This window comes from Silurus meridionalis, chromosome 11, assembly GCF_014805685.1.
Source record: "Silurus meridionalis isolate SWU-2019-XX chromosome 11, ASM1480568v1, whole genome shotgun sequence".
NCBI classification, from domain to species: Eukaryota; Metazoa; Chordata; class Actinopteri; order Siluriformes; family Siluridae; genus Silurus; species Silurus meridionalis.
The window spans coordinates 9,610,577-9,635,363 of record NC_060894.1 but is presented as its reverse complement, the minus strand read 5'-3'; the positions used below and the strand labels follow the sequence as shown (position 1 = coordinate 9,635,363).

At 36.0% G+C, this 24,787-nt stretch overlaps 1 protein-coding gene across 1 annotated transcript in view; it reads right to left on the bottom strand.

Moving 5' to 3' along the window:
- cntnap3 (contactin associated protein family member 3) overlaps positions 1–24,787 on the bottom strand; it is a 143,235-nt gene that overhangs the window by 97,113 nt on the left and 21,335 nt on the right. Inside the window, exons 2-3 of the mRNA XM_046861220.1 lie at positions 17,715–17,825; positions 458–651 (exon numbers count right to left, since the gene is read on the bottom strand). Of these exons, the coding sequence (XP_046717176.1) occupies positions 458–651; positions 17,715–17,825 (305 nt within the window). The remainder of the gene's footprint in view (positions 1–457; positions 652–17,714; positions 17,826–24,787) is intronic.

Below are 24,787 nucleotides of genomic sequence, written 5' to 3'. Positions count from 1 at the left end.
AACATGAACCAGGGCAAGAAAAGAATGTCAAAAAAGTAGCGGGGTAACCCGAAAACAACAACAACAACAACAAAAAAAACATGAAACATGAAACAGTCAAGCGATATGGATTCTTTACCGGTTGCTTCTCGAATTTCTCTTAAAAGGAGAAAATCCTGACAATTCCGCATCTGTGTTACCCAAATGGGGTCTAACATATGTAAAATATGTAATATAGTTTTTCCATTTATTTCAATTAATTATATCAGTCTAAATTGTACAAATTGTATTTCTTACAAAATGTAATCAATATAATAAAAGCATATTGCATTAATTTGATTTATTCTATTTTGTTTATATATATATATATATATATATATATATATATATATATATATATATATATACACACACTTACACATACACATGCATTTCGGTGATGTTACATTTCAGTGTTTTACAGCACTTAAGAACTTACCCCAATACTGTCCTCCTGCCGGTACTGCCTCCAGTTATGTCCTGTGTCACTGAACATGAGGAGGTATTGGGTCACCCAGTCTGAACTGCCATATCTGCCCTGGGTAGCAATGGCTGTCACCTCAGTCCTTTCCACAAAATTGATTTCCAACCACTGATTTCTATTGGAATTCATCGGTGACCATCCACCTGCTCCTGTTGGAAAGATTTGGATTGCTTAGCTTGCTTGGAATAATTTAACCAGAGTGTCTGGTATAAGACAAGGAAAAAAGAAGTCAACATAAGTTTACATTTTTTGCTATTATTAAAAATTTTTAGGAAAACATCATCAAGCAGATTCTTTTGAAATCGTTGAACCGAGCACAAACACAACATCAATGGGCGTAAGACAAACATACAACATCGTGTAAGAAGTGATGCTGGGGCTGATTTCTCTTCTGCAAATTGTGGGCTGTCATAGAGTGATTACCGTAATTTCCGGACTATAAAGCGCACCCATATATAAGCCGCACCCACTGAATTTTACAAATATTTTTATTTTTAACATAAATAAGCCGCACCTGTCTATAAGCCGTGTCTACACTAATGTACTTTACACAGGCTTTAATGAAAGACACGTTACACACGGTGTAACTGGTGAAATATGTTGTGCTTCCTTTAGGAGCATAGCGGTGTTTTGGGAATAGCATGCCAGAAGCGAGCTCTCCCTTCACCCTGACTCCTGACTCAACGCGTTACAACGGCTTGTATCTAAACAGTAGCCGACCAAGTAAGTCATTGTTCACTGTCTTCCTCCTTCCTTTCACAACTATTTCTCTCTGGAGTTTATCTTTTGGCATTGTCGTGCGTTTAAAAATCACCCGATGGAAGTTTTTTCTCCCAATGCCGTGCAGCTCAAAACACAGGTGAGGTGCGTTTTTTGTTTCCGTTCGGAAATTTCATTGGTCTTATGTTATAGGGTTCAGTTTTTTTGGCTTGAAGTTTGTGAAACCAGGAAAAACCCAGGAAAAATTCATAAATTAGCCAATTCGTTGTTTAAGCCACAGGGTTCAAAATGTGGGAAAAAAGTAGCAGCTTATAGTCCGAAAAATATGGTACATAGAATGAAATGCCATCTAGATTTGAAGTCCATGGCATCCGTAATAGTTTGTAAGCAGTCATTGAGGAAGTGCATATGAAATAGACTTACAGGGCTAAGAGATGAAACAAGGGGGGATTGTTTACTCTCGTATTGTTCGCCCTTATAACATCTTTGAAAGGTAAACTTTTAGTAGCTGGACTAATCATAAAATTGTCCAATCAAATTCAAACTACAGAAAAGGACAGAACTGTATGTTTGTTTTGAGCTACACTATTCTTATTGTGCCATCTTGAGCCATTGATAGATATTGGATGTTAGTGCTCCCATCTAATATCACAGCTCTAGCCTTCACAGATTTATATCGCTAATAACAAGGAGAACAACTGTATTGTGATAAAAAATTCAACACTACTTCCATGGATAAGCATTGGACAGAATATTAAAAGATGCACAGAAACAGTCTGTGTCCTGTGAGGTCCTTGAGGAAAATTAAAACAGTAGATTGGGAAGAGAATGCGTCTTGTTAGATAACTCTCATCCTGAAAACCCAAACACAAAGAGAGAAGACGAACAGATTGCATTAGGCGCATTTTGTATCTCGCGGAGATCTATCAGGGGATGGTGTTTAGAGGAAACAATTTTACCCACCCCCAATCCCCACTCCCCTTAAGCGCTTTTTTTGTGCGAAAATATGTGAAGCACTATTTTAACAGATGATTAAGAAGCAGCACGATTAAGATTTAATCAACATATTTCATTAAGACGCAAGCTGCTATGCAGCCGTCATGTGCCGGGTTATTATTCACCTCTGGCGTGTATTTGTGTACACGCGGATAAATGTAGCGTTTCATAAAAGATGATGTATGAAATGTGACAATGTGGTGAAATGTAGTCTATCCCCATCAGAGTGTTTTGTTTTTGTGCACATAAAGCGAGTTCTGTTTCCCTTAGTGTTCATTGTCTAACAGGTTTCCCTTCACTGAGATTCATTGGTATTCCAAATCCATCAGGGCTCAGTTTATTAACAGAGTCTGTGTCCCTATAGGACTTTTTAAATCCTGCCCTGAAAGAACAAGACTTCAACGGTCTTGCTGATTTCAAGACTCCGGAGTGCCCCATTCACACCTGCTGTTAGTTAAGAGTATAAATTTAATGGGGATCTGCTAATAATTACTTAACAAATACTGCTGTTTAGTACACCTAATGTGTTGATATTGCTACTGTGGACAATATAGTCTCTTTTGCATGTCTTTTATTCAAATTAGGAAGTAGAGTTTTGAAGCGTTTGCCTGAGATCTGATTGGCAATGTTGAATAAAATATTTTGTCTGAATTCCTTCATCAGACCTCATTTTAACAGTAGAAGACTAATTTTCTTGTTTCTTTCACATGTCTGTTTGCTGATACTTAAATACATATAGACAGTGTCATAAGCTTGACAGCGTATATCAATCAGGTGCTTAACATGCTTTTTCAGCACACTCTTCCAAAACACAAGCTAATCTATTTTACCATGTCATGATAGCAATTGCATGAACAATGAAAAGAACAGAACCTGACAAATGCTATGATTTCTCTGACAAAATAGAGCCAAGCATAAATACCACAAGGGAGAGCATAAGCACATGGTACATCCTGCCTCCTTAATCATACTAAAATGAAGAGAAACTGACAAGCACAGATGCTCAGAGGTGGTGAAAATGTGAAGAACTGTAACTCTTTCACAAGTACCCTGAGTAGGTCATAAGGAATAGCATATTAGAAATTCTTAGACAGATGGATTGAGAGGAGTCAATTTAAGCAGCTGGAGAAAGCATTTTGTACAGAATGTTTAATGTGTTTGATCACCTAAAATCAACCATAAGCAAAAGATTATTGTCTACACCCTTTTTTTATGCAGATTATATAGATGCTTTTAACAAATACTGGCCACAGCTTCCTTGCTTCCAGAGACACTCTTGACCAATCCCTGCCACTTCTACATATGCACTTGTCCAATCAGACCCACTTCCTCAGATAATCTTATCCAATCCTACCTTCGTCCATAGACAATCTTAACCAATACTACTTCCACCGAGACACTTAATCAATCCTACTTGCTTCTTCAGACACTTGTACCCAATCCTCCCTGCTTCCCCAGACACTCTTAACCAGTTCCATCTGCTTCCACAGACACTCTTATCCAGTGCTGACTTCTTTACATTTACATTTACATTTACATTTGTGGCTTTTAGCAGACGTCCTTGTCCAGAGCGACGTACAAAAGTGCTTTGAGGACTTTTTCTGCATGTACTCATGACCAGTCCTCCCACATACACTTTACCAGCTCCACCAGCTTCAGTGACACACATACTTAATCCAAGCTACCACTACAAATAACAACCACTCCGGACCAGTCCCAGTTTTTATTTAAAACAATTCAAGCTATACAACTGACTTCTAAGACCGCAGCCAAGTTGTTTTAACCTGAAATGTACTGCAGCTAGCAGCTAATTTGTGCTGATCTATCAATTCAATGCTTAAAACATGCAAGTCCTGACAAGTCCATTAATCACACAGTTGATTTGCATATGGCACAGACCTCACTGCCATGTTCTCCTGCATAACACCAGCCCTTATCATGATGCGCCGCTCATTCACAGATCGCTGTTTATACTGGTTAGATATATTTATGGTGGAATAACAAGGCTGTTTTGGCATTTAGGACAGCACCCGAAAGGCCAATCGTAATACTTTGCTCGCAGATGCTACAGCTGACACTGAAACGAGGGGGAGAGCAAACACATTGACCTTTGCTCATTATTGAAAGATGAGCAGATAGTGGGAAAAGGAGGGAGAAGACACATGAGCTATAGAAGAGTAAACAGAAACACAGAGCCGTGGGTTTTTAAAATTCAGCATCAGCATCCTAAGTAGTGAAAGTGCAGTCACCTTCATCTTAAAACCTGACAAGTTGTGCATCATCCTCTATGGATTTGTACTCTTACATACTCATGTCTGTAGGATAACATTTTCATACAGATGGTTGCTCCATATTTAGTCAACACTTTGTGATATGTTTGTGTTCACATATTTGTTTTCACTTATCAAATCATAAATTATGTTGACAAGTTCAGATCCAGTGATTTGAACCAACCACAACCTGCTTGACTAATCCAACGTCAGCCTTGGTTACATGGTTGTATTAAAATGTGCAACAATTCTGTTCATGTCTGGAACATGCACTAGCTACACCTAGTGTACATTGGCGTTATTTTAGTGTACACACTGGATAATTGAGCCATAATGTTTAGTATTCATAGCCATACCTGTATTTATACAGCATAAGTACTGAAAAATCTAATAGGGGTAATCAGGACACCATGGAGCATTCAGATTATAGTTACTACATTAGGTACTTTGGGTTGATGATCACTTTGTTTATTTCATTTGATTATTTAATGATGCACACTATGTAATGATTCTGTAATGGTTTCTTTTTTTTCTTTTTCTTTTTTTCAAAATTTAGTTTTGCCAAAATGTTACAGCAAAGGATTTTCTTCTAAGTTAAGAGAATGTGTGATTGGATCCAGATGATGCCAGACATGGTCTTTCCCTCTGGTTTGTTTAATTAGAAATTTAACTCAGTACTAAATCTTCATACAATTTGAAATATTAACTCATGAGACATGTGGCTTTCAACCCAGTACTTTACTGGATTGCTACATTACCGATTTCATGTATTTATATATGAAATATAAATAATGTTCAATGCAGGAAATGTATATCCAAGGCACTTCATCATCTATAACTTATATTTTTTTAGCAATATCAACTTTAATATTTGACACCTCAAAGTATCTTCTTTCCAAAGATATCTAAATTGTGCATGTAGCACATTTTTTTCATGAACTGTTAACATTTAAAGTTAGGTACAGCATTTCAGCTGTGAGTATATATATAACTTTCTATAAATTCTTATCTTTTTAAGCAACATCAACTTTGAATAATGTACAATAAAGTTCAAAGTGTCTTCTTTTTTTAAAGATATTTAAATTGTGTATGTAGCACATTTTTTTTCGGGAACTGTAAACATTTTATATTAGGTAGGGCATTTTTAGCTGAGAGTCCCAAAATCTGTGGCGAAGGCTAACAGGTTAAGCAAAGAACTAACTATTCTTTCCCTCTAACTAATTTTGCTCTAGAGCAAAATTAGAAAAAGCTAACTTTAAACACAAAAAAAGGTCAATCATTTTCCTTGAAGTGGGAATTATGCAGTTAGGATTATTACCAGTAATTCTTTAAATAGTCATTAACGCAGTAACTGCTACTAAAATGCGCTTCCTGACTTCTCTGTTAAAAAGTTGTACGATATAATCTTGGCTTTGTAGTATCTTTCTCTGACCCGTAGAATGAGTGGAGCAAATAGGGTTAATAATGGGTCATGGATGAGGGCAGCTGAGCGATGGTCCAATGGACCTTTAGTCATTTACATTGTCATATTTTGTCACCTGATCCCACACACGCAAACCAGCACTGACATTTAATCTCTAAGCCTGTGAGAAACGGACAAAGATCAATTTGAGTCTGCAAATCTGGCCGACCCCATTGGCCTATGTTGGGGCAATTCAGAGTGGATTTGATAAATGTCCAGGGACGTCTAATTCATAATGCATCATTAAAAGAGTTGATGGAATTTGTAATCGTCTTAAATATACATTATGCTGCCCTCTAAGAGGGCATGTTAAAACAAAGCGTTGTCATAATGCAAAAATTGAAGGAAAAGAAACAGTTTATTGCATCTTGCTCTTTTAGAGAAGCTGGTAAATCATCCTTGACGAAAAAGTCTGGCATGGCAAACAGTGTTCTCATAAAAGAGCAGATGCGTTTCTAATGAACTCTCATCAATAATTCACCACTTTTCCACCTGCGTGAGCTTTCAGAGCAGGAAAGAATTCTCTAATAGTAGAGAAGATTTGAACACTAAAATTGTGATAAAGTTTTCAAATAGTAAACACTAACATTAAATCCGGATAAAATACTAAATAAATAGAAAATAATACAAAAAGAGCCATTAATGCAAATGGAATGCTCGATTGCTGGCGGTGTAACACTACGAAAAAGATGATCTGTGAATTGCTGGGATTTTTCCTAAGATAATGTTAATGAATGAAAATTTAGCTAATGACTAAATACTGCTTACAGCCTCACATCTCCAGTGTTCTCCAATCCGTTTCTGATCTATAGATATGGGAGATTGATTGTAAGAGACTCTAAATTGCCCCTAGGTATGAATGTTGGGTTTGTAGGCTGGCGTTTCCATCTGGACTATATTCCTGCCTCACATCCAGTGCTCCAGATCAACCGTGACCCTGACCAAGATAAAATGCTTAGTAATGACAAGCAAAATAGTTTATAGTCTTAACCTGCTCAGCTCGGTTTTGCTTTGTCAGTCCCCACACTTATTAAAACTGGAGATTTAAAATACAGCTAAGTGCAAATGTTGGCATATTTTTTAAATGGAGGTAAAAAAAAAAATGCTGCTTGTTTGCTGCAGCAAGACAAAAATCCACTTGCATTTTTTATTTAATCTTTCAGAGGATACAAACAAGGGTGAAGTGTAAGAACAATGGAAAAACATAAGACTTCTTCATCATACCATCTCAGGTATTTCAAAGGTTTTCTTTGCCACTGTCACCACTGATTTTTAAATGAAGCATTTTGTAAAAACCCTCTTACATATAATCTCTATAGCAAGTAGAAAAAAGCAACAGCATAATATCCGAGGATGCAAACATGGCTGGAGTATGAGAACAAGGCAAACAATGAGCACATACATATAATACAGTGCAACCTCGATACTCGCAGGGGTTGCATTCTATGACCCCTCGTGAGTAACAAAAATTGCGAGGTTTTGACTCTCTCCTATTGATGGTTCCTGTTTCAAGTGGAATTGTACATGTAGTGTACTGTAAACGCAACAAATATTGTGAATTATAGTTTTTTGTAATAATTTTGTTTTCCAAAAAAACTCAGATATTTCACGAGTTACTCTTAGTCCGGTTCCAAATGAAAAGTCAAACTATTGAGGACGCGAATGTCAAGGTCGCGAGTATCAAGAATTCGCTTCAATTTATCTTCACTGCAAATAAACGTATTATGCAGCCCATTTTCATATTTTTGTCACCTCAGTGTCACATGAAAAGTATTACTATTACATAAAGACCATAAAAATATTCTACATGCATTTGTTAGCATCAGCTGGGTCAGCATCAATTACAACAACTAGTCAAGAAAAACAAGACAAAACTTATAAATAGACCCTAAAGCAACACCAATAACAATAAGGATACCGAATAATTTATGTTTCTCTCGCTCCCTCTCTCTCTTTCTCTCTTACCTATGCTCTCCCTCTAACCCCCTCTCCTTCCTGTCTCTTGCATTTTAAACTACACATACTCCTGAGATACCAGTGATACCAGTGGGCCTCCTCTTTTTTTCATCCTAACACCTTACTATTCAATGGAGTTCTCTTCAAATGGAAACAACTCGCTGCACCTGAGAATGGTTCCACATGAACAGCCTAAAGATACAAGAGGTTACGGTAGAGGTTTTCACCCAGAACCGTGAAGATAGATTTGGAAAATTGCCATGAACATTCAATCAGCCAATCTGTGAAGAGTAATCCTCAACATTGTTGGAATGATCATGAACAGGAATTCAATGTCACCCAGATGAGGAGGAGTATCCTTCAAGGCTTCATCATAGCATCTCAGGGAGTTTTTTTTGCCACTGTCACCACACAGAAATTGTTAAAATTTATATTCGTTATCTGTTTATTTATGTAAATCTCCCTTGTGACAATGTCCATTGCTAAAAGCTCTAAATAAAATTGAACTTGAACAACAATGAAATTTGGCTAGACAGAGGTTCACCTAACTCACCCCAGACCATGATTTGTGAAGACCAAATTTAGAACTTTATAGAAAACAGGACAACTTATCGCATAAAGAGCGCTGGAAAAACATGGTGGGAGCATCATACCGAGCAGATTCTCTTCAGTTTGGACAGGGGAGTGTTGAAAATGTTGCTCTAAAGGGAGTCCTAGATAGATTCAAACAAGAATGTATTTTGGCACACAACATCGAGACCTCTTTTTCCACCTACTTAGGTTGATGAAAAAGTTCACTTTCTAGCATGGTAACAACCAAAGTACAAATCCAAGTCAGCAAATAAATGACAAAGTCAGCAAATAAAAGATCAATATAGAAAATTTGACTGAAAGAAGGCATTGAACCGGAGATTATCTCACAATCTGATAGATCTAGAGCATTTTTTATTAAGGAATTTTGTAAAGATCCTCCTACATATAACCTCTACAGTGTTGTTGAACAATACATTTACCCAGAATCTCAGCAAGTCGATAGAAAAAAGCAACAGCAAAATATTGTCAAATCAATGCCTATTATTAGGAGACCTTCTAAGGTGAAAACCAGTAGGCAAAATAAATATGAATATAAATCTCCTTGATTGTTTTAAATAGCACTGACATTAAATCTGGTTTTTACTGCTATAGGTTTTTTTTTTTGTGTGTGTTTGAGACTAAATCAAATGTCAAGGCCCCACTAAATCAAAGTGCTCATGATATTTCCCACTCAGCTGCTCTAGCAAGAAAGCAAACAAACCATTTTGCTAGACTAACAATTGAATGAAGGCACATTATTAAACAGGTAGATAATGAGCATCCTGATGATGGCAGTAATAAATCTGAGCAGGCCTGCAGAATTACGACAAGAGGACATAATGAGTGTAGGCTTGCTTATTCATCCTCTCTTTACTACCTAAGGGTAGTAGAAAAAGGGGCAGTCTTCAAAAATAATAAAAAAAAAATAATAATAATTTTATACAATCATCTCCTGTGTAAAGCAAGTACTGCAAGTCACAAGGTTATACACAGTATATTAATGCTCTCTTTCTACTTGTTTGGCAGAAGGTCATAGAAACTAATAAAGGAGATTCCAGTGTCAGTGCTTTTGTAACAGTCACAGTATTGAATGAGAGGATAGAGAACTTTGTGGTTTCACATATTTAAAATATTGTGATCTGTATTTTATTGTATAGTATGCGTTGTTTGTATGTCTAGTCTATGCATTTTTACCATTGCAGACTCCAGCCTAGGCCTTCCTGCAATTTAAACAATTTAGTTTCACTTCAAAAACATATCACAGATCACAGTTTAAAAACTATTTACAAACAGATGGCATGAAGCTGACCACTTGTATAAAAAAATAAATAAAAGAAATAAAAGTAAAATAGGCATCGTTATTCTTCTCAGCCTGTCTAGCAACATTACAGCAATATTTATCCAACTCCGAATAGTGTAGTCCTTTGTGCCATTGGGCCTGGCAGTGGTACCTTCCAACAAGACAATGTCTCTGAAGTATGGAAGCCAAGTAAAAATTTTGTAAGTGGATAGTTCTATCCATAAATACTATTTTGTACTTGCAGCTAATATGGTCCTTTTTTGATGAGCATTTAACAGAAGAATGGAATCATCTAACAATAGACAAAGCATCCCCCTCTTCTTGAGGTATATCAAAATACAGGAAATCTGAAAAACAGAAAATACAAAGTTCCAAAAAGGAATGCCTTCCTGCACTCTTGTCTCCTGGAAGACGTCAGAATGGATCAACCGTATAAATCCAGGAACTCTGGAGGTCGCTAGGCAATGTGCGATTTTGCCTTGTGATTGTGTGTCATTGTTTTACAATTGTGTGGTAGCCTGGCTTTGAAATATTTTTGTTTTTGTCTCAGAGTTTGCTCTGTTCCTTGTGATAAGTTTGACTGGCTGGTTGTAAATACTCACTGTTATTGTGATATATTTAAATATACACCGGTCAGGCATAACATTATATATACAATGATTATCTCTTTATCATGGCACCTGTTAGTGAGTGGAATATATTTGGCATCAAGTGAACATTTTTTCTTTTGTGTCTATGTGCTAGAAGCAGGAATAATGGGCAAGTGTAAGTATTTTAGTGAGTTTGACAAGGCCAGTTTTTGATGGTTAGACGACTGTGTCAGAACATCTCCAAAACTGCAGCTCTTGTAGGATGTTCCCGGTCTACAGTGGGCAGAATCTATCAAAAGTGGTCAAAGGAAGTAACAGTGGTGAATTGGTGACAGGGTCATGGAAGGCCAAGGATCATTTATATACGTGGGGAACAAAAGCTGGCACATAGTGTCAGATCCAACAGACGAGTTGCTTTAGCTTAAATATCTGAAGAAGTTAATGCTGTAAATGCTAGACAGGTCAGGACTGTTTTGTTACCAAAAGAGGACCAACAGGATATTAGGAAGGTGGTCATATTTCTTTGCCTGATCAATGGCCATAATTTTAGGCCTGGTCTGTGTATGTATATATTTGTATTGTTGTGTTTAACACTAGTATATGTGTGTCTCTTCACTGTTTTTGTTGAGGGAGTTCAGGAAATTTGCTTGTCTTTCATTTTTATTTTGGTAAGTAATTTAGCTTTCTATAAAAGATTATTTTTGCATGTTATTTTGGCCTGAGTCCACCCTCAAGTTTACTCCGGTGTCTACATGTAAATATTCCAATACAGTATATACCTCCGTTTTTTTATGCTATCCAAATGTTGTGCTATATTTTTATATTAATCAAGATACCATATACCTTACAAATCCATCTTTCGTCCACCACCCCGTGCCTTTAATCACACTGTGTAGCCCAACCCTAGACTGGGTTATTACACACACAGTAGTCATCTCAGGTGCTGTCAAGTCAATGCTGACTCATGGTCAGAAGAGTTTCATGCTCTACCAACTCAGTTAGCTGGGCCCTCAAAAAAACATTAATAAACATAAATTACATGTCTGTCAAAGTTGTGATAGTAGCCTTCTTTTTATGTTTTGGCTGCTACAAGCCCATATTTTCCCTATATATGATAAAAGATACTGTGTCATTACTACCATGTGTCCCATTTAAGTGGCCTTGTTCCTTAGTTTCGCTTGTAGTTTAATGTTCTAGTCCAGCCCTTCATGCCTCATTTAAGTATACCTGTCTTTCAAGCATGTAGTACTACCAAAGAAGGAATTAGACTCTCATTAGATGGTTATTTAAATCCATTATATGGTCTTTAATTCTCAAATGGTCAGTTGTATAATTGGTATTATTGTAAGTTGCTCTGTATAAGTGTTCTTGCCCAATGCTGGAAATGGACAGGTGGATTGTTTAGTAATTTACCCTTTTTAGACAATGATCCTTGGAGATAACCATTTCTTGGTCCTTGTTATTTTTTCTAGGTTTGCAGTTACTTAAAACCTTTGGAACTTCCACAACATTTGAGTTCATGTCAGCTGTTGGTGCAAATTTTTTAATCTTGGTTAATTGGTGTTGTAAAAGAAAAAGAAAACCTCCTGAAACATGCTTGAGTTGAAAAAAATGGCAGACTGTTACCCTGTCCTTTTATGGTGTGTATGGTGCCATTAAGAAATCAGAAGCAAATAGATTACAGTGGTATTATGTATTAGATCTGATTCTGTCAATCACTTTTGCAGTTTTTGATTTGTTTGGCATTTTGCTAGATCTCTAAAAGCACCCTGATGCTGAAAAGGCACCTTAGGACTTTACAAATAATAGGATTACAGAAAAATGTTTTTGATATATTGGTCAGAAATGTAAAGGAAAGATGTGAGAAGAAAGTAGAAAGAAAATTTATTTTTCTTTTGAAATGTCATGAGTAAAAGACTTAAGAACAGCAACAAAGACTTGCAGAAATAAGCCTCAGAGCGATTTAGAGAAGAAGGATTATACTGTGATTTAAGATGACAAGAGGAAGGAGGTATTAAAGTTAAAGTAACATACATGCTCAACTCCTCCCCAGTTTTGTCTTTTAACTTTTTCCCCTCCTAGTAAGTATGTAGCAGCATTTATTAGAATATTTAATACTATTTGGTAGTATTTGCTACAGTAACTGAATATTTAAAATTAGCTGGTAGTATTTGCTAAGGTATTTGAGTATTTAATTTTATTTGCTTAAGAAATGAGTTGAGTATTTGATAGAATTTGCTATGGTAATTAAGTATTTAATAAGTTTGTACCGATTGACCAGGCAGAGGGATGGAGCTGGGAAGTATGTGCTTCAAGTTGGAGCAATAAAGGATGTACGTAGATGGAAATGTGTTGACCAGTGAGAAGAGTGAAAGAAGAATTTTGAGCAGTTGATGAATAAGGAAAATAATAGAGAGAGAATGTTGGATGTTGCGGAGATGGTGAAACAGGAAGTGGATAGGATTAGTAAAGAGGAAGTGAGAGCAGCGATTAAGAGGATGAAGAGTGAGAAGTCGGTAGGACCAAATGACATACCGGTATATACATGAAGATGTTTGGGAGAAATGGCAGTGAAGTTTTAGCCTGATTGTTTAACAAGATTTTGGAAGGTGAGACGATGTCTGAGGAATAGAGAAGGAGTGTGCTGGTACCGGTTTTTAAGAATAAGGGAGATGCAATAACTACAGGGGAATAACGTTGATCAGTCATACCATGAAGTTATGGAATAGAGTAGTGAAAGCCAGGCTGAAAGAAGAGATAACCATCTGTGAGCAACAGTATGATTTCATGCTGAGGAAGAGCATTACAGATGCAATATTTGCTTTGAGACTGTTGATAAAGAAGTACAAAAAAGGTCAAAGGGAGTTGCATTGTGTGTTTGTGGATTTAGAGAAGCATATGACAGGGTGCCAAGAGAGGAGTTGTAGGTTTGTATGAGGAAGTCAGGTGTGTCAGAGAAGTATGTGAGGGTGGTGCAGGACATGTATGAGGACAGTGTGACAGCAGCAAATTGTGCAGTAGGAACGACAGACTGGTTTAAGGTGGAAGTTAAATTGCATCAAGGTTCGGCTCTGAGCCATTTCCTGTTAGCAGTGGTGATGGACAGGTTGACGGACGAGGTCAGACAGGAGTCTCCATGGACTATGATGTTTTCGGATGATATTGTAATTTGTGGTGAGAGCAGGGAGCAGGTTGTGAAGAGCCTGGAGAGGTGGAGGTACGAAGAGCTAAGGTGGAGAAAAGGTGGTGAAGGTGGGTGAGTTTAGGTACCTGAAGTCAACAGTGCAAAGTAATGGAGAGTGTGTTAGAGAAGTGAAGAAAAGAGTGCATACAGGGTGGAGTAGGTGTTGAAGAGTGGCAGGAGTGATTTGTGATAGAAGGGTATCTGCAAGAGTGAAAGGGAAAGTTTATAGGACTCTGGTGAGACCTGCTATGTTGTATGATTTTAAGACAGTAGGATTAAGTAAAAGACAGGAGGTGGAGCTGGAGGTAGCAGAGCTGAAGATGTTGAGATGTAGTGACAAGGATGGACAGGATTAAAAACAAGTTTATAAGAAGGACAAGTGCATGTAGCACATTTTGGAAACAAGGTGAGGGAGGCCCGATTGGAATGGTTTGGACATGTGCAGAGGAGGGACATGGGGTATATTGGTAGAAGAATGCTGAGGATGGAGACACTAGGAAGGAGGAAAAGAAGAAGGCCAAGGAGGAGGTTTATGGATGTGGTGAGGGAAGACATGCAGGAAGTTGGTATGAAGAAGAAGAATTGAGTATTTAATAGTATTTGCTTAAATAATTAATGAAACATGTAGTAGACTGTTTAGTAGTATTTGACAGAGTAACTTAGTATAGTGTTTTGTTGAGTATTTAGCATAGTAACAGATAATTCAGTTACACAAACATCAGACCTTCTACTGTGTAGTCATCAGGCAACAAAGATCCAAATCCAGTGGCTGTTTCTTTAAATTACTGCAATCAACCAAAATTGTCAAAAAGCATTAAAAAAAATCGAATACAGTTTTGTAGTCACTATTTAGGTTTATCTGAATGGAACATTCGTTACTGTCTCACGGACATGCAAGCACATGGTGTGAGAAAAATGTCAGATTATTTAGGTTGGTAATCTTATTTAAAATTACATTAACTGTAAATTAAAAATATATGTCATTTAGAGTTTAGAGTATCATAACGAGAAACTTATCATCGTTTTTCTTTTAGTATTTTGCCTCCTCATTTTGATGCCTTTAGGGCAACATTGTGCAACAAGGAATACTTTTTAACGATGGTTCTTTTAAAAGTGTATTTTGATGTCATCACATTTTATCACATTATGGACAGTATAAACTCCCTAATATATTTGTATACATTTTATAAAATTTGTATTTCTTTTAGCAAATTTTGACAGAGATTGTGTCAAGTTTTTTTAAAGGCAAGAGTTCTTTGACGATGTACTCCCCATGCTCTGCAGCAGTATTTACTTACAATCAGCACATACGAGGTGTTGACATGTTGAATTTGCTTTATATTGCACCAACACAATTTCAAAGAAACAGTATCTCTGCCTAGACTTTTATTTGATTTATATGGCAGCGGTGATATGTTGGCTTATACAGATGGGCTTGTGCTAACAATGGAATGTTGAGAGGTGACCTTGGAAAGACAAGAGATGGGATTTCCCAACAGGATGTGGCAAACAAATAAAAGCAGGGGTCCATTGCGCCCATCCCTATCTACGATGTTTAAATGGCTAAAAAGTTGGATTTGAACTTGCGACCGTCTGATCCAAACTCCAATGTCTTAACCGCTGAGCTTTTAACTCTCCCAGAATGTAGAAATATTCCAGTTTACACAAGAGTGAGGAGGATGTGAGTATCATGCATATTCATATATTCAGATTTTTTTCTTAATTGACAGATATTTTCTAAGATATTAAAGACATATTTTCTAAGGCATTAAAAATTACAAGGTTTTCTATTCTGCAAGATTCATCATTTAAAATCATATTCATTCTATGTCAGTGGATATTTAATGTTTAAATAGAAAATAACTAGAAATAAATACCTAAATAAATGCAATATTTATATGTATTTTTTAATATTTATTAACAAATTGAAAGGTATATTTCAATAATAATTCAAAAAGTTAATAAAATATTAAAATATTGCTAGATTATCTAGCCTAAATATATATATTTATAATATATTTATATTAATTCATTTATATATATATATATATATATATATATATATATATATATATATATATATATATATATATATATATATATATATATATATACACACACACTGTATATATATATATTTTTGTTTGTTGTATTAATTTTGCTACAGTTTTAAACATTTTCTTAATTCTTTGGATAGCGTTTACTGGAGAGATTTATTATTGGTAAAGTCTTGCTAGCAGAATGCCTCGAGCAATGAGAGCTAACCCTGTCTACCGGAAACCGTCCTTTCCGACAGAATTTATTGGAATGAAATAGATTTCTGCGGAAAACTAGCTCTCCAGGAACAGCATGATCACTGGCCTAGAGTTTAGTCATGCATTAGCAGAAGCCTCTAGCCAGGAAGTACATGTACATGGGTACAGATGAAAATGTAGCTGTTTCCTTTTTGTTTTTTTCCTTCACATCCAAGCTGTAGCTGTAGCAGCATTGCACAGACCTGCCTTTGAAGTGTGCTGTACTTTATCCCGTTGAGAGTTATGTGTGTGTGTGTGTGTGTGTGTGTGTGTGTGTGTGTGTGTGTGTGTGTGTGTGTGCTAATAAGAAAATACGAACAGTGCTCACTACCCAGAACCAGAAATTATCACGTTCGAAGGGACCCTAAAAAAATTCAGATCAGTCTAAAAACACACACACACACACACACACACACACACACACACACACACACACACACACACCAACCCCCCTTTAATGTCATTTTCAGAATTTCTGACATGAGTGTATATACTTAATGCAATTATAGCACTGGTGATGGAAAATGTGGCTTGCTGAGTCCATGCATTATATCCTACACTAATGCAGAGAGCGTGTGTGAAGTCATTACCTCTATTCAGGAGTGTTTGATAATAGGGGAGACGTATTTCACAGAGAGGTACTAAGCGGCTCGGCACAAATGGACTAAAACAATCAACGTACAATTTAGGTTTTTTGTGGCTTTGTGAGTACACCTTAAAATGATTGATAACAAAGCACACGAGTCGAGCAGTGGTAGAATGTCAACAAATTTTGTTCAGTTATTGAAGTTGTTAAGCTGTGTAGTTAAATCAGTACACTGCATTTATCCATTGCAGGGGCCTGAAATGTTAAAATAATCTAGATATACTCAATATTGTTTAGTATTAGTAAAGTTTTTTTTTTTTATATCAAAAATTGTTTTTTACTGTTTCATAACTATTAATTTATTAATCTCAATAAAATTGAAAAAAATAAATAAAATAAGAGATTTAAAAAAAAAAAAATATATATATATATATATATATATATATATATATATATATATATATATATATATATATATATATATATATATTTATTTTTTTTACATTCTATATACAGTGGAACCTCGGTTTGTGAATGTATGTTTGTCCCCATAAGAAATAATGTAAATTTGGATAATGTGTTCCAGGGCCTAGAAAATATTCATATAAAATTAAAAATACCTTACAATATACAGTATAATAACACATTTATAAGTCAAGTGAAAATTATTTTTATAGCGCTTTACATATCACATTCACATAAGTGATATTTGTTGTATTACTGTATATTGTAACAATAACAATAATAATAATCTAAAATTAAAAGAGAAAAACAATGTTAACCTTGGCAGAGAGTCGGTGCTGGTATGAGGGAGACAAGGTGGAGTGGAGGATAACGGTTAGAAAAAAGCTTCATATGTACAACTAGACAAAATTTTACAAATGTTTTTGTTTGTATAACAAAACATATGTACAGCAGGGTGTTAATAAACTTAGGTTCCACTGTATATAGAATGTTTTAAAATCTCATATTTTCATTTTTTATTATTATTTTTATTTTATTCATATGTTATAATATGTCATATGTTGCAATTAATAGTTATATAAACACTTATTGATGCTATTGCAGTTCTTTAAGATGCCAATGCCACAAGATGTGCTGTTGAGCTTAGTTCCATGATATAAAAATACCTTTTTTAGAGAAACTGTAAAACATTATTTAAGTGTAAAAAGCACAATCAGTTACCTCGAGTGACTTCTGGAAACAAACTAGCCCAGATGGCTGAAACAGGTTTTTGCAATTGAGCAGAAAGTGTACATTTAATAACTGTAATGCACTCACCATCTCTTCTGTTAAGTTTGGCGTAGCCAGGTCCATGGCTGTTGGATAGCTGAGATGAACTCTTGAAGGCTGCTTGTGGGAGATTGGACACCAGAGGACTGTCACAGCCATCTAGGAGATGGGAGTAAAAGACACTTTAAATGTCACTTTGAAGAAACTAAAGTATATGTCACTTTAAAGAAACTAAATAAAAGTCTAGAATGATTAACGCTTAGAAATCTTAATGAATATTCTTGTTTCCACCTTTGGTTAATACTTTCCTCAATTATCCACAATTCCATTAGGTTACCTATTCCCAGTTGGATTAATGCTGCATATTAATAAAGGTCCTAAATTATAATTCTCAACACAAAGCTCAAAAACCCCAATGGAAACGCAACTCGGGAATGATCTCCTAATCTTTTTAAAGTTCTTCCGTGTTCAACAAGTGATGCCAAATAAGCATACTGTAGCTGCTCACAGCATCATCAACACAATATATAATCATTAAATCCGGGTGCATTGTATACATATACAAGAAGAGAAATATACATCTCATTACAATTAACTGGCTAGTTTCTCAATAACAAAAAGACAAACATGTCCATGCTTTTCTCTATCACTCTGTAGCTCAAAAACAAAATGATGTCATTCTGAACTATACTTTTCCACTTTTAAGGCAAGTCGAAAGCAGCATTAGCATGTGCTATCTAAAACCAAGTGATGCATTAGTCTGACCGGTTTTCTCACCTCCTCATCTGTACACTTTGCCCGTACAGATTTTACATCTCGTGCTAATACCACCGTCGACACCACCATGTTCCACATATCTCATAAACTACACAGATCATTAACTAGTTGCATCTCTGCTGTAACTTTGAGTCTGGTGCTTGCAATGTCTCATATACTGCTATGCTGGATTCACTATTTATGTGATATCGAAATGATTGAGAAAAGCAGTTCTTGCGCTTGCAACCAGCTAATAAATATATAACAAAAATTTTTTAAAACTGTAAAAAAAATCAACACGAACATGTTTCAGGCTAGCATTTGCTTTTAATAGCAGCTTTACCACAGACTTACCATGAACCTAATTACAAAACACTGCAGAATGAAATCCTGTAGCATTATTAACAACCTTACATCACTTCAAATACTCATGGTTTATCAGGGCTATCATTAAGGACTGCTAATAAAAACATGCTGGCAGTTAGCACAGTTCCAGTAACAGTAACCTTTGTTAAAATATATATTGTTTGGTAAATAATCAATGAAATAATCAAGATTCCAATCTTTTAGTGTGAAATATTTCCATAAACATCTCAACTTTCACATCACCTCTATGATAAAGGTGTAACATTTCACCTACTCCATTTTTCAGCAATTGTTAGCAACTATAAGGACCAGAAAACTTAACAAAACAAATATTTAGCTATCTGTAGTAAAAGAGTTCACCTCTACATTTTAGAACGAGAAAACTATATGCTTATCAGCCAGTACCCTTCTTTTATTCAACTGAAGCTCTACATCAGCATTGTAATCAAAATGCTAATACTGTGTGGCTGATTAGCAATAATGCCACAGGTTTAAAGCTAACTGGCTGTTTAAAAGACACTACAGTGCTAGAATTAAAGGGGTAAATGTTGCATTACAACTTGAGACAAAGAGATAACTGAAATGTATAGTCATAATAGGGCATCAAAACACTAATGGAAAATTGGCTAGCTAATAAAAAATTGATAGCAGCTGATTTAATACTAAATGATACCTTAAAGATGCTGTCTATTTTAAATAATTTGCTAGTCAAATAACCCATAACTATACTCCTGAAGAATTTCAGCAAAGTAAAAACAGAGGTGTACAGATCGCTATTATTTATCTTTTTTAAAGCACAGCCTCTGCTTCTTTTTTTGGACTGCATGAATGCTTGCTAAACATTCTTTCCATAATCAGCAGAGCAAAACACAGCGCATGCAGTGCAGCACAAATACAGTGATAAAACTCGTACACAAGCACAACATGATGCAAGCGCTCCCCATTTCACTTTATGAACTGAAAATAAAGACGAGGATCAAATAACGTATTTTTACATGAATAAGAAAACAGCACAGTTCACAGTTTGAGTTGTTTTTTATTTATTTTTTGACAATGCCTCCTCAACAGAGACATTATCATTATCAGGACAGGATAAAAATTACTCTTATATAAAGTCCACAGTCACAGGGATTCTAGTTGTTGCTTATTTTACACAGTTTGTACTTATTTACTAATTAGCTCATCATCATAAATTTAAAGTAAGCAGATCCAGTGGGAAAGCATAAGATGGGATCGAACAAACACAAGGCAGCTTGTATGGTGGATGTAGGTAATAAAAATATGATTTATATATATATATATATATATATATATATATATATATATATATATATATATATATATATATACATACATTAATAATTTATGAATTGTCTTTAAATAAAAAAATAAACTACTGAGTCTGTCAGGTTAATTACTGATAAAGTGAAACAAACTACCATGGTATAGCACCTCCACCAACAGTGCTTTTTTACTATTTCACTCTACAATATCATTAAGCATGTTATTACTTTAACAGTCACTGTTAATCGAAGACAAACAAATTAAAAACAAAACAAAAATCTCATTATTTTTCGGATCACCACGCACTCTAAATAATAGCCTTACTGCATTTAATTCATTTCCATACACAATGGAGCTGCTTTGTATTTTCCTAAGTAGCAGGCCTACGCCTATATAGTGACAGGACCCTTTAATGTAATCAGCTTCTTGATGCACATTAGTGTTGTTTCATTAATTCTAAATGTTTTAGCCACAAAAGTTTTGGAAATAAGTCAAAGGCACAAGGATGCGGGCATTTACAAGCCTGTGTTAAAAAGCTATTTGTGCTTTGTGAAATCCATTTCTGAAGCATGCTCCAAAAGGTAGCATAGTTGCTGAAGAGTCTTAGGTGATTGCTTAAGCCACCATTAGCTTACATAACCCTTCCGGAGATGAGTATTTATTCCCGATCCTTGAGAACAAACCACATGATCTCACTTCCCCACACACTCCCCAGATTTGGCTCCTGCTGACTTCGCCCTCTTCCTGAAGATGGAGATCCAGCTCAAAGGTCGCCATTTTGACACCAATGCGGAGATCCAGCATGAATCACAGAAAATGTTTTGCCACACTTCGGAAAGAAGACTTCCAGGACATATTCCAGAAGTGGCAGGAATGCTGGGAGCGCTGTATTGATGTGCATGGGGACGATTTTTAGGGTGATAGTGTGTAAACATAGATTTCTTGTAATCTTGAAAAAATGTTATACCGCTTAAGTATTAGTTTTTTTAGTGGAGGAGGCAAAAAAAGTGATGGTGATAACGGAGAGAAAGCTACTAATAAGAAAAAGAAGAAAAAATCTTATAATCGAAAATATGATGTCTTGTTTCTAAAATACAAGCCATCAGGTTTTCTGCACTGACAGCCACTAAAAAAAAGTTACAGAGGAAACTGGACATTTGAATCATACTTTAAGATTACATGGATTGGTTGCTCAGTCACTGGACCTAAATCCTATTGTACTCCACTGGGATGATTGCAAGGCCAGGAATGAATATCCAACTAGCAAAAACATATCTGACAAGTTGTACAAGAGACAGGGCATAGTATTTCAGCTGAACTTTTAGAGAAGCTTACTGTCAAAAAGTTGTTATTCATGCTAAGGGAGGCAACAGTATTCTGTGAGCAACAGTATCTGTGAGCAAAAGTATGGTTTCATGCCAAGGAAGAGCACCACAGATGCATTATTTGCTTTGAGAATGTTGATGAAGAAGTATAGAGCAGGTCAGAAGAAGTTGCATTGTGTGTTTGTGGATTTAGAGAAAGCACACGACAGGGTGCCGAGAGAGGAGTTGTGGTATTGTATGAGGAAGTTAGGTGTGTCAGAGAAGTATGTGAGGGTTGTGCAGGACATAAAGACAGTGTGACAGCAGTAAAGTGTGCAGTAGGAACGGCAGACTGGTTCAAGGTGGAGGTTGGACTGCATCAAGGATCGGCTCTGAGCTCTTTCCTGTTTGCAGTGGTGATGGACAGGTTGACAAACAAGGTCAGACAGGAGTCTACCTGGACTATGATGTTTGCAGATCATATTGTGATTTGTGGTGAGAGTAGGAAGCAGGCTGAGAAGAGTCTGGAGAGGTGGATGTATGCGGTGGAGAGAAGGGGTATAAAAGTCAGTAGAAGTAAGACAGAGTACATGTGTATAAATGAGAGGGAGGGCAGTGGAGTGGTGCAGTTGCAGGGAGAAGAGGTGGAGAAGGGGGAGGAGTTCAGGTACCAGGGTTCAACAGTGTGAAGTAATGGAGAGTGAAAGGAAAAGTTTATAGGACTGTGGTGAGACCTGCGATGTTGTATGATTTAGTGGCATTGAGTAAAAGACAGAAGGCAGAGTTGGAGGAAACCGAGCTGAAGATGTTGAGGTTTCTGTTGGGAGTGACGAGGATGGACAGGAATAGAAATGAGTTTATTAGAGGGACAGCGCATGTAGGACGTTTTAGAGACAAGGTGAGGGAGGCGAGATTGAGATGGTTTGGACATGTGCAGAGGAGGGACATGGGCTATATCAGTAGGAGAATGCTAAAGATGAAGCTGTCAGGTAGGAGGAAGGCCAAGAAGGAGGTTTATGGATGTGGTGAGGAAAGACATGCAGGTAGCTGGTTTGAAAGAGGCAGATGTAGAGTACAGGAGGCTATGGAGACAGATGATCCGCTGTGGCGACTCCTAATGGGTAAAGAAGAAGATTCATGCTATGGGAGGATTTATATATCTTTGGTAAAATCTAGAAATGTATACTATAATATTCCCTAGTTTGTTGCATATAAATGAAAAGAACATGCATGTGTCTCTCAAAAATGTAAAAAGGTTAGTTGACAATGTACAGACATTCTATAAATACACACACACACACACACACACACACACACACACACACACACACACACACACGTATACCGCAAGTTTGTTTAGTGTCCGCCTCACACTTTGAGTGCATTTTATTATTACTTTTATTATTAAAATTGAAAACATACACAACAATGCCAGGGGTATATATATATAAAAAAAATTGTTAATAAAATTGGAAACTACAGTTAGCTCAGTGTCACGCCATACCGGAAATAAGATTTGTTTTGCGCATGCATGAAAACACTAAATAATCCACTGTGCTAATGATTTAGCATTTTATGTCCAGGTTTAATAATTTTCATTTTAGAATTAAGTAGATAATCCTGACAATTCCGCAAATCAAGGGAGTGAATAAATGAAGGATGGATGGAATAAAGACATTTGTTTAAAGTATGCTGATATAAGTAGAACAGTTAAGTAGATCATATCTATATCTATTATAAATATTAAAAGTAAAACCTGTATTACCCAAATGGGGTTTAACAAATGTAAACTATATATAAATAAATATTTTTTAATTGATTACTAAATTGAATCAATATAAAAAATTGTGTAATGCATTCATTTGATTTAAGCTAGCATTTTATTTAAAATTGATGTAAAACTGTTAACTGTTAAAATGTTGATGATCACAAATGTTAATAATAATAAACTGTGTTAATAAAAAACAACAGGCAATTTTATGTTTTGCATTTCTTTCCCTAACCGTACCAAAGAGACATTAAGAGTCTGAAATAGGAATAAAGTTTCTCTGTCATTCCATCTGAAGACCAATCTCAGGCATATTAGGCATAAATGGGTATACAAACTAAGTTGAATGCCAGTTCATTATTCATTCATTAATTCATTAATTTTGATTACCATATTTTTCGGACTATAAACCGCTACTTTTTTCCCCACGTTTTGAACCCAGCGATTTAAACAACGAACCGACTTATTTATGAATTTTTCCTGGGTTTTTCCCGGTTTCACAAACTTCAAGCCAAAAAACTGAACCCCATAACATTAGACCAATGAAATTTCCGAACGAAAAAAAAAAAAAGAAAAAGCACCTCACCTGTGTTCTGAGCTGCACGGCATCGGAATAAAAAAAAACTTTTTTTTAAACGCACAACAATGCCAAAAGATAAACTCCCGAGAGAAATAGTTGTGAAAGGAAGGAGGAAGACAGTGAACAATGATTTTCTTTGTAGGCTACTGTTTAGATACAAGCCATGGTAGCGCGTTGAGTCTGGGTCATGGGATAGCGTGCTAACTCCAGTTGCAACAGAAATCATATAAGCACAGACAGGTTTCCAAAACTCGTGCTTTTTTATTTTTCTTGGCAACAGCATTAAGGGTTAGTCAAAGAAACTTAGAAATGAGCATCAGAAAATAATTACGACATAATCCTCGCCTTGCACACACGCAGTAATAGCGGAAAAATGCAGTGCCAGGCTATTCCCAAAATACCGCTATGCTCCTAAAGGAAGTGCAACATATTTCACCCGTCTTTCGTTAAAGCCTGTGTAAAGTTCATTAGTTTCAGTGTTCAGTGCGGCTTATAGACAGGTGCGGCTTATTTATGTTCAAAATAAAAATATTTATTTATATATGGGTGCGCTTTATAGTCCGTAAATTACGGTTGGTTAAAAATAAGAATGTTTTAATGGTTGGTGTAAGGTCCCGATCATGCAGTTTAATATAAATAGATTTTATAAAGATCAAATAGATAAGAGTTTTTCGCTCCATGATGCAATCTTGTGAAACTAAACCTGACCAAAAATGTCCATCAGTTCGTACTGTAAATGAATTATGACATGACATTCAGAAAGAAAGAACTGTTAAGTAGTTAATGACTTGACAATGATGATGATGATTGTGCTTACATGGAGGGGAATTGTTCTCCTCAGTTCATTAATGCCTTCGGGTTTGTTTTGCACCATAGTTCCTCTGCCTCAAACTTGCTCTTCAAAATTCTGGTTTTATGATGGATTACTATATAATAATTATTATTATTAGTTCTGTAGTGAGAGTGCAATGGGCCATTAATGTCCTACTATATAACCTACTTAAAGAAACAAACATGCTGTCTAGTAGATATTAGGGCATAATAGGCTTAGTGGTGGTTGGTA